We start from the raw sequence: 12,298 nt of genomic DNA on the forward strand, positions 1-12,298 counted from the left end.
ATACAAAATTTCAACATTCTGATACTACTTGTTTTAGAATTATGCGAGATATATACATATATACGTACGTACGTACGTACAAACGCCACGAAAAATTCTCTTCAGAATTCATTAAGTCAATTGTATAATGTTTTCCGGAAAAAAGAGTCCTTTATTGTGTTCTTACGCACGGATGTCACGCAAAAACATCATTGAATTCGATAGTGGTCAAAATGGATATTTTCTTTGAAATATGATACCCGAAATTTTTCGCAATTGCGATACTTCTTTTTTTTTCGTATAAGGAAGTAAAAACGGGACAAATATATATCTCCCGTTCTACTGGGCCGATTGACAAATTTCAACTTGCGTTTTTAATGTCTCGAAAGCGCGACTTAGGATATGTATTAGGTTTATATATAGCTTTTGTTCTAATATAGGTATTTTGACACATCGGACTTTTTCTGAAATGACATACCAATGTTTTTCCATATTTCGATTCTACGACTTAATTTATGCGAAACTGCCAAGTTTTGTAAACATTGCACGAATAGATTTTTAAAAATTAGCTCTCAAAATTTTAGCTCTTCAATGTTAATTGAATTTGATATAGATTTAATAATGTCTATTTTTACTTCCTTGTCTAAACTCTAAAACAAGTAAAAAGTAAATATTATAAACGCCAAAAATGTCGGGTATCATATTTCAAACAAAATATTCATTTTGACCATTATCGAATGCAATTTAACAATGCTTTTGCGTGACATCCGTACTAAGGATAGAATGCACTTTGCTCTCCGTATAGAGAATGTATCTTTTTGGGCTATTGTCATCTAATGATTTCAAGAAAAGTTTGAGTGTTAACTACAGATGTCTAGCATAAAACAGCATCTGGTGTTTCACTTATGTAATGAATGGAAACTCCTCTTTTTTTTTGCACATATTTTGGACAGTTTTTTTTCCTTTGCACTTCCTCTTTTTACGTAGTATTCATACATTTTGTCATTTTCTTTAATGCAAGTTTTTAAATGCTGGTTCATCTAAATCCCAGATTTGACTTCCCAGACATAAATCTTCTATTCAATTTTAACAGATGCTGTTCTTGTGTCCCACAAGAATCCTGTTAAACTCTGCTGAGGCCTGAATGGCGGTACCAGTTAAATTTACTTATTTAATTATTTATCACAGATGAGAGTATAGTAATGTTTAATAAACTTGAAGGGGAAAGAAATTCCTTTTCGTTTTTTGCTTAAGTCAATCTCCCTTACTTCTTAAATCTAATTCAATACCCTGAGCTCTAAATATTTTGCTAATATTTCCCTTAGATCATAAACTCGTGGAAAGATGAAGATAGCTTCATTCATAAAATTAAGTCTTCGTTTCTTAACTATGCAAGATGAATGTAGTCATTATTTTAATAAACTTAAATGAAAAGGAGACTTCTTTTCTCCTTGTTGCTTAATCCGTGTTTGTTTCATAAAGTTGCACAATTTTATTTTCGCCGGCACGGATATCTGAATATTTGCTAAGGAATTTGAGAGTTCAGAAGGGATCTTGATCTATCTTGTTAACTCTAAAGAGAAAAGTTATCTTCTTTTAAACCTCACATCCGCTCACTTAACGAATAGCTAACTGAATCACCTTAATAGCATCTTTTCCTATGGCAGTCATACGTCTATGCTACAACAAGTATTGAGTACTGAGCCGAAAGTTTTAAATTTTTGGCTGAAATCATCAATCAGTCTTTTAGAAGTAACGCTGTTTCAAAGAAACTCTAATCTCTAGTTCCATCTACAATTTCCTGGTTTCGTATAAATAGATAATACACAGGGCATTTGAAAGAGATAACTTCAAGCTTTGTTTCTAAATATTGATGATAGACGTTGACCTACAATTAAAGATTTCTCAAAACAATGTACCGAAATTTATGACAAAATTTCATTTGTGCAGATAGGAGGATTCTGTAAATTTGTTCAGAATCGTTTAGTAATCATGATTCAGAAGTGATCTGATTCAATAGGTTCGTTCTCTGGCATTTCCGCAAACTTTTATTCAAAAATGTTGGACTTTTATTATTCAAACTAAAACCTGTATAGCGAACGTATTACAAAATTGACATTTTGCTGAACAGATACGATATTAACAGTTTAATTTTATGCTCATTAAACTCTCCAATCACCCAATGCTACAGCTATTTTCTTACATTTTCTCCCTTGCTTGGATAGCTTTAACAATTTGAAGTAAATATCTAAAAATTCATTAAATGTTATTTGAGGAAATAAAAGTATCTGCTTCTCTTTGCCGATTATATTGCATAATACAGTCATGATATAACATACCATTATTTATAGTATTCTAGGAAGTTAGTATCTCCTTCGCATGCACTTGTGTTAAGGAGGATGTCACAGTTAGAAATTTCATTCTATACAGAAATATGTTTCAGTAAATATATACATATTACTCAGTTCGATACATTTAGTCAGTTCAAAATGCTAAATGGCATGATGGATTAATTATGCAAAGCAAATGTAATTTTATTAGGCATGCATTAAACCTGCAGAAAATAGAAAATAGATGCTTGATCCATCTTCTTCAAAACAATATTTTACTCTCCGGATACCTAATTCAGGCGTATCTTTAATTCCTTTTATAATCTGGAGACATGCAAGCCCTTAGAATTCTAATAAACTCATTTAACTGTGTAAAAGTACTGTCAAGAACTGATGCACGATCGCGGATTATGTCAACTGTGAAATTCTAAATCCCTCTTAATTTTTAAAGAGCTGACAGAAGATTCTATAACATTATACATGAGAACAAACACGAAAAAAGGAGGAAGTTCAAAATTATGGAAGCCATGGTGGAGAGGAATTGTTCCTCCGTGTGACAGAACGTTCCCGAGAACTTAAATAATCTTTCTTAATTAGTAAATGACTTTTGAGTGGAAGATTTTGAATCACTGCATTCCTTTCAATTATTTCGAACGTTAATTGGAGAGAACTGAGGGATTGTGTATCCATAAAACTTTAAGCATTTCCTAGTAAGTCTCCCTTGCTTGTAAAAAAGGGTGAAGATGATCAGGTAATTTATATGATGGTGGTTATGTCTGATTTCTATACTTATTACATCAAAAATCAACATTTTTCTTATTAAATTTTATTACGTGAGATTATTAGGGTTTATTCACATCTGTTGTTGCATATTCCACCAATTAGAATGCTCAAAGAAAGCATCATGTGTAATGTCACAAGATGTAAAGTTTGTTTGATTCCGCGCTCATAAATACGCATAGCGTCACACGCCATTGAGTGCAAGTTTCTAAAATAAATAATTAGGTTCCCCTTTTCGAAAGATCACTTTAAATCCCCTCTTATATTCGTATACTCTCTGTTTCAATGTGGGAATAAATTTCGCTTGTACCAAAAGCAATTAGAAGAATAAATAAAATTCATTGTTTGTTTTCTAATACAGCGATGGAAATGCGAGTTTATGTTTGGAAAAATTAGTAGATTTGCTATACGTTTGCAACAGGTTTTGAATGCAAAGAACCGTGTAACTAAAAAGTTATGCAAGTTCTTAGCATCCAATCATAATGTTGTATTTGAGGGCAACAAATTTTAACCTTCGACACCAAATTAAGTAAACGTAATAGTGCCTTGATGAAGTCAAAGAATCGTGTGACATTAATTACACATCCTCTTTCTACTAAATTACACTCTCTTCAGTGTTTCATACCACAAACTCTACTGTCAGACTTTCAGCATGCTGGTTATCTTTCCAGTTTTGGGGGTTGAAACTATATGTAAGCGTGCGTTATTTTATCTTATTTTATTTTATTTTTTGCTTTTATTGTGGAGTATTTTGCGGAGGAATGGGGAAGGACGAAGATTTAACTTGATTCTTTCATGGTCTAAAACCTTTACCTTATTCTTATTATTATTTACGTTTAAAAGCAAATGCTAACAAAATATTTTATGATTTAAGAAATTCAGCTAGTGCAATAAAAGTATTACTTCAAATTAAAACTCATCATTAATATCTGAAATGAAATTTCAATATTCGTTATCGAACTTTTATCGTAACATCAGCGCTACGTTAATCTGCAGCAAGATAAACGTCTTGAATTAGAATTTATCGTCCAAAACATTTTTTAGTCATTTGTTGCTAAACAATCTAAAACTGGCATTACAAAATATTTAATAAAATATTTTGGGCACATAGAACATTAAACTGAATTAGTTCTAATACGGATTTGGATTGGATTGGATTATTTAATTATGGCAAAGCACACGAGGGCTATCTGCCTAAAGGGAGAGATGCCTTCATGGGGGACTTTCTAAGGGGAACTGGCTCGTATACACATTACACATGGGGAAAACCACGAAAACGCCCATGCAGCCAGCCCGTTCGCGGGATTCGAACCTCGGACCAAACTACCAGTGTTCAGCGTCTTTACCGTCTGGTTCAGCTTCTGGTGGGCCTATTTCTAATACGAAATGAGTCCATGCATAAATATTTTTATGTAAATATTCGAGAGTTTCTAAAAGAAGCGTCTTCAACTGTATTAAAATCTGTTTACTCTATTCTTATAGTTATCGCAGTAACATTTTACAGGCAGTGGCAGTGAGTGAAACATTTTATCTGTGATTTGTTTTAAATTATAGACAAATAAATAAATACTGTTATGAATTGAATCATCATCCCAATTATGATTGAGATCATCTCAGGTATGATATTTAAGGGATCTGCACCTTCCTACTCTACGACCAACAATACGATAATTTTTCCGTACTGATTGATTATACGTGTATATAATTCACACAGATTAGACTCGTAAACATTTAAGCCTTTTCCTTGCTTCACAAATAGAACCATCATCGGATAAACTGCCTACGTTAACCATGGTTGTTAATGGAGACAGTTTGCATTAATTTTCTACAGTGATAATGAAATACAGAATAGATGATATTTCATAACTCAAAGTAGAATAAAGCATTATAAGGATTAGCATATTACGCTTTTCATCTATTTAGACAAAATTTATAATCGAAGAATTTTTAAAACCACCATGAAATATTCTGAATTGGGGGACTACTTGTCTTTTAAAAATTCCACCTCTCTTATAGTAATTTAAATTTTAAAAATAATGTATTTCTCGATGTCATCACTTTCATATGAACCTTCGCTGAATCGTTAACAGTCTGTGAAGAAGTACTTTGGAAAATTAGTGTCATTGCATGAAAAATTCATAAAAACATCAATAAACTGAAAAACATTTTTCTCTGTCGCCTTATAATTATTTTACTCAAAATGCTCTTGTTTTAGATAAAAGGTAATCACTTTCGTTTCATAAGCTTGTTTCAGCCATTTGTCGGAATTAGAAAATGAATTTCAAGCGTTTCCTTTAGGACCTTTCTTCTCATTTAGCTGAATTTAGCTTCTATTATTATTTCACGGTAAAATTCTGCAAACTGAGCTTCTAAATATTCTGAACATGAACTCGTGATGAATTTTTTAAGAATATCTAAAAAATTCGTTCATTAAATACCATTTTATATTAAACGCATAAAATTTTCAGTTTTGGTATAAAATTGCAGCAATGCTTGCATCAAATTTAAATTCTTTCTTAGTAGCTGCCCTGTATTTTAAAACACGAATAATTCGATCAGTACAAAAAACTAAGTACGAAAAACATTTTTTATTCTCTCAATCGAAAATAATGCTTCAGATGACAGAATCGTCGAAAAAGGGTTCTTATTTTGCACCTAACTCTTGTATTTATTGAATATTTTTTGAATATTTATATTTTTTGTAAAATTTCTTATGAGAACATTGTTGAAATTTAAATGTCTCTCACTTTTGAGAGTTTCTTTAAGTTAGTGGTAATTCTTAAATCCACATATATGCGAATAAAATTAGATTAGAATTTTAGCTTAAATTAATTATACTGAATGTTTCAATGATGAATTTAATTATATATCTAAGAAGTGTTAACGATAAAGCACGCAAAATGTTTATGATGAGAATTTACAGTTACACTTTATTAAGACAAATATATAATGTAATATATTTTCAGTGAAATACGTTAAATTATGTATTTGTATAAATATATGACTGAGATTTTAATAAGTTTTAAACGATGTAATTACTGAAATAGAATTTCTTTAAATTAATTATATGAAAAAGCTCATAAATGTAATTTTTCATATTCTCATTAATAACTCTTACTAAAATTTCCTTCTAAAATGTCAATTTACGTATTTTACTGCATGTTATTATTCTAATTTATCTAGCTTCAGTGTTCTTTATTATAATATCAATTTTACATTAACATTAACGAGTTCATTGCCAACCAAATTTTACTATCAATATAAAATTATAATTCAGAAACGTCATCCCCTTTCTTAGGCAATTAAACGTCGTGTACTTTGCTGTATTCAGTTAACCATAACCATAGAATTAAAATTCTAATAAAAATTATGATATTAAAATTTTGCAAGATTACCATTGTCATTCTATGTATCATATCTATTTAATCACTTACATGACTGTTGGTTATACTCAGGAGTGTACATATTCTTTGACAAGAAATCAAGACATAATTTTAAAAAAATCACATGAAATCTTCATTTTGGCATATTAAAGTGTAGTTTGATCCCAAGGCAAGATACGTTTACGCATAAATCACAGTTTAGCTTCGGTTTTCACCACCAGATGGCACTATGTCTGGAATTTCACGAAAATGTGCAAATATAAAGCCTTTAAAGGATTATGTGTAACTGAGAGTCGATTTCTACCCTTTAGTAATATTTTAATAACGTAAAGTAACTCAGATAACCTAAAAATTCTAAGATATCTTATTTTTTGTCATTCGTTTTCATATTTGATACTACCCGCACTATTTATTGGAGAAACCTTGAACTAAAACAAGGTCTAACATTGCTTATTCTAACCTGATCATTTTGTTGATATTTTCGAAAAATATCCAAAATTATGTCACACCTTATAGGTACAATATACATATTCCTAAGCAGTTTACAAATATATACATAGGTTACTTATAATATGAAGGAATTCTGTTCCAGGGTAATCATAATATGCATTTACACGAATAATAAGTTTGTTCTGTTGAGTGTTTTAATTTATTTCGAACAAGGAAAGAACATGAAATGCATCCTATATTTATGATTAAAGAGATTTATTCCGATGACCTCAGAGATCACGTGACTTATGTATAGTTAATGTAAACAATCAATGTAGATGACCTAAGAGATCACGTGACTTATCAATAGCTTATGTAACCAAGCAAGGCCATTCTTCCTCTTGTTCTCTTGCGGAATATATCTCATTACAAATTTCGATTAAATGAAGTCCTAAATCTCTGACAAACTGTTCCGACTTTGTGAAATCTTAAACGGACGTCCTTCCATATCGCACAAACATATATTTTTTTAATACTACATAAGATTAATATTTAAAGACTTTTTGCATTTTTTACATTACGTAATTATTTTTATTCAGCTGTTGGTATAATACTATTTCCTACTTACTTGTGCTGAATAGTTTGTAACCTTTTATTCAGATTAAAAACATTATTAAAATGTTAAATTTGACGAAATATTCAATATTTTATTTTATTCAGAAGATCAGAAAATATTTTCGTATCTCCAAGACTTCGGATAAAAACAAGAGTAAAACAGCATTCGGTACTTTTCCGTTTCGCCGGCGCAAATCTTCACCAAGCAGACTATTGGCGACAACTTATGGTATACACAAAAAATATTTAAAAATGTTGGTTCTAAGAATTTTTTATTTTGAAGGCATAAACATTTTAATATCGTTTAAAATTTTGTAAAAAGCAAGTGACTTAAGACAATAAATTTATAAAAAGACATTAATTTAAGGATTTACTATGCTATCATGGTTCAATATCCTGATTCGCCGGTTCATATCACGTGCCCCCCGGTGATTACATCTCACGTAAACTACGCTACAAAAATCTAATTCTCTCGGTAATAATTTACATTAATTTCAAGTTAAATCTGAATTTGGAATACAAGTTTAAATGCAAGAATTATTTCAATTCGTTCGAATAGCTTACTCAGAAATTATGTAAAACCGCAATGCTTTACTTCGCTAGCGCCTTCTTATTAGGATTTAAGTTTAACCTTTGACTTTTCTATAATTTCGGCTTTGGGTAAAGCGGTGTGATTGCATCATTGACTTAATTACCGCGAATGGCCTTAGGGCATAAAATTGAACTACCTGGCAAAAATTCTATGTAATTGTATGCCAGTATTGAAAGAAACAATCAATCTGATAAGAAATGGCTGCGACGTGTTTTGAAAATGAGGCATAAAAGGTTACCATCGAGGATATTCCGTTTGGCATCAGTTGTATCGTTATTGATGACTTTATCGCAAAACGGAAAAGTACCCAGCATTCTTTGTACATTTTCAATAATTAATTAAACTACTGTAAAATTCAAATTCTGTAGGAGAGATATATAGATATATAGCATTATAAACAACTTGTGTTAGTACGAAATTTGTTTAAATAATAATAATGTAAGAAAAAGTACGTTTGTTATAATAAGAGTTCCTTTTTAATTTGAAAAGAAAGTTTAGGTATTTTTTCACCGTGGAATGGCAATGGCTCACAAATCTGTAATTTGCTAGGCTAGGTGGATGGCGATATTGTAACATAAGTTAACTTAACATGAAAAGTGTAAAAGACCATTTGTACTACTATTTATTGAGAAACTGTTCTGTATATGAACTCAAATGCCGGTACACTCAGTATAAATTTAAAAGTGTAGTTTTATTTTCATTTCTTTTCAGGTCCTCCCCAAATTCTATCTGAATCATTTTCTGTTTCATCTCACATGGTGGTGGATAAAGACGAGAACGCTGTGATAATTGTTTTCTTTTGTGCTGATCCTCGCCCGAGGAAAACCTACTGGCAGTGGGACAATTTTAGGCTTGACACTAATTCTCAGACAGGCAGACATACTGCTGACGAAATTCAGCCAGTAAGTGCAATCAATCATTTCTTCTTTCTGTAGATAGAATTTTGAAAAACGTCTGGAAAGTAATCTTCGTAAATTTCGCTAGCTTTTCTTAAATACGCGATAAGTATTAAAAGCAGAAATATAGATTTTGGTTTTTAATTATGGCAGTTTATAGGAAAACTATTGCAATCATTTCCATACAGAATTATCGTCGACGTAAAAAAGAAATGTCCAAGAAAGCAAGAAAATACAAAAATTTATATGGTTTTTTGTACGTATCATTTAGATCTAGTTAGACAATAGGCGAACTTTTGGCTTGAGACGCATTAGCGGAAGAACTATTGTCGAAATTCTACTAATATATCCAAATATTATTTCTTTTTCCATGGTAAAATTTTTCAGAATTCTCGAAATTTAATCTACTGAATTCTTTACTACATCCACAAGTGTATTTTTATGCATGAATGGACAGCAGAAATAGGAATTTATATTTTTAGATTTCAGATAGTCAGAAAATTTTTCAAATTATTCCTGAACGGAACTGTTTGAAGCCAACCGAGTGTAAAGAGGATTATCAAATCCTACTTCAGATACGATAAAACTTGCTAGAGCAGCTCCAGGTTTATCAACAACTTGTAGGGTTTATATTTATTTTAACTAACATTTATTTTAAGTTTAAACTATCTTTCCTGTCAAGCCTTACTTTCCCCTGGAACTGCCAATGCCAGAGTATGTAAATTTTAGTAGAACGCGCAAGGATTCAAATTATCAGCGGAAGTATTCTGAGTTAAATAGAAAGGATACGAGTTCAAAGTGTGCTTTTCTTACTTCACGAGCGCGGAGGTAGTTAGAAATTGAAGAACCACGCGTTTCGGCCTGTGTGCTTGCCTCGGCAAATTGTTAATCTTTCAACGTAATATTCAGAGTTCGCTGAATTATCAGCGGTATTTTACAACGCGGTGAGGTTAGTTACGTTTAGAGAGCCTCGTAGTTAGTCGCTTGTTATTATCTCTTTTTAGTTTCTTATTTTTATTTTACCGCTGGGTCGGCGTAGTTTGTGAGCGTCAAGAGCACGCATTTGTAACTTCCAAAGTTGAATAAAAAGGGACTTAAACCCTTCTCAAGACTCTGTCTAATTTCCAGTTTTCAGCAGTCACCACTTTGTTGCGTGCAGGTTGGAAGCGCGCAACTTTACAAACTTATCAAATCAAAAAACTGTTTATACTGTTGCAAATTACGTAATGAAAAAGAAGACGTGTGGAAATTTCCTGCACAAACGTTTAACAAAAATTACATATACAAAATATAAACAATATCATGCATATATATATATATATATATATACTTTAGTGAATTACGCATTATGAGTCAAGAATATACACTGCCATACCTTAAGATACTCCTGCACACAAAGCGAGTTGGTTACCAACTGTTTTACGCATGTTTGTTAATCATTTTCGCGATTTACAATGAAGTGAAGAAATTTTTTTAGTCACGTAAAATTCTGATGATTCATTTGAACAACAAATACAACAGAATAAATAACATTATATCTACTATTATTTTTGTATTGTTTAATACTACTAATAAATTTGTGTTATTTCTTATTATCAAACTAGACTCCTTACATGTAATATGAATGTAAATTTTAAATTCGTAATAATTTATTCAGTTTTAAATCAAAAGTACTGAAAATTATCATCCACAGATCCAGACAAAAGAAGATTGTTACGAAGCTCGACTAACTGTCCTAGATGTAGAAGGTGGCGATTCCAGAACGTACGCACTTGTGATCGAAAATGAAAAGGGTGTAGAATCGTTTGAAGTGACTTTGGAAGTCAGAGGTGAGTACAGAAATCTAGCGATATTAAGTTACACTTAGTCTGTGTTACCAAGAATAATATTTCACTGAAAAAATACAGTCAAATTTCGCTTATAACGAGCGTGAAGGGATCGCGATATATAACCAAGTGCTTGTAAAAAACGGGTTTATGAAAAAATCATGAAATTTCATACATACAATAAAACTTTTATTTCTGTGCAGTACAAAAGAGGTTGGTTACTTTGCTTTGAACCTCCCTTATGGTCTCTTTTTTTGTGCTATTGTTCTTCTTGGCCTTAAATCATCGTCGCCACGTTGCTCACCACTGGTTGACACACGTCCTTGCTGAAACTTTTCTACCCACCGTGCTACTGTACGATATGGTAGAGCATTATTCCCAAGGGCTTCTACTAATTCACTCTGACATTCCATCGCATTTCTCCATCTGAGAACGGTTATTTTGATGTAAGCGCGCTGCTCAACGTGGGTTACCTCCATCTCGTACGGCACTCACCAACTGATTGATTTCAGAGCCCTCGCTACCACAGAGCCAGCTATCACAAAGCCATTTGTTGTTCTGCATACATACTATTCCTGCAGAACTTCCACACGACACATATACGTTTTGTGATCCGTTCACATATCTACAAGAAAAAAATAGTTGCCATGACTTCTGCCCCAACCCCTCGTGTATATATATATATAGTTATATATAGTTATATATACATATAGTTTATGCAATATATATATATATAGTTTATGCAATATATATATATAGTTTATGCAATATATATAGAGAGAGAGCGACAGAGCAAGGATGTTTTATGGAAGAGAGATTTTAATTGATTTCAATATTTCCTCCTCGTGATGAAGTAGCTTTGAAGTTGACTGAAGTCATCTTCTTTCACATTCTTTTTTGTTTACTATTTTTTTTTTAACTTGGGTTTTACTAGTTTGAAATATTTTAGTTTTAACATTTATTAAATTCTTCTGTACATTTATAGGATTTATTGATATTTATTACTGATGAATTTCAATTTTTCGTCTTTGTGTAAAATTGGCTCTAAATTTCTTAATTTATGTCTTTACTGGTATTTTTTCACCCGCTTAATACGCAAAAATACTTCGCGTGATTATATTATTTTATGTAACTTTTTGTAATTATATATATATGTATATATATATATATGTAAGAAAAAGAGTATGTAAAATACTAAATTAGCAGCGTAAATTAATTTCCTTTCTCTATTCTAAAAATAGCTACATCTATTTGCACTGCATCATTTCGAGAAAAATCTATGTCTTATTACTCTTACGTAATTCTGGCGATGTAAACTGAACTAAAATTCAAGCAGCCAATAATAATTTTACAGCAATATTGACTGAATAATCAAAAAGCTTTGGAAACCAAACTAACTCAGTCTGACTTGAGATTTCATCCTGATCATTAGGCACTTGCTTTCTACGCTTTGCCTTAGCTAGACTGC

At 31.5% G+C, this 12,298-nt stretch overlaps 1 protein-coding gene across 7 annotated transcripts in view; it reads left to right on the forward strand.

The window, feature by feature from the left end:
* The window catches only part of LOC118196169 (irregular chiasm C-roughest protein-like), a 396,134-nt gene that overhangs the window by 355,121 nt on the left and 28,715 nt on the right, over positions 1-12,298 (forward strand). For all 7 annotated transcript variants that reach the window (XR_015042598.1, XR_015042596.1, XR_015042597.1 and 4 more), the window contains exons 7-8: positions 8,820-9,010; positions 10,698-10,833. Coding sequence is in view for 4 of the 7 variants with exons in the window: in XM_085821918.1 (XP_085678044.1) it covers positions 8,820-9,010; positions 10,698-10,833 (327 nt within the window). In the remaining 3 variants the exon portion in view is untranslated. The remainder of the gene's footprint in view (positions 1-8,819; positions 9,011-10,697; positions 10,834-12,298) is intronic.

Source organism: Stegodyphus dumicola, chromosome 8, assembly GCF_044657685.1.
Source record: "Stegodyphus dumicola isolate Sdum_Otavi_A_Nest chromosome 8, ASM4465768v1".
NCBI classification, from domain to species: Eukaryota; Metazoa; Arthropoda; class Arachnida; order Araneae; family Eresidae; genus Stegodyphus; species Stegodyphus dumicola.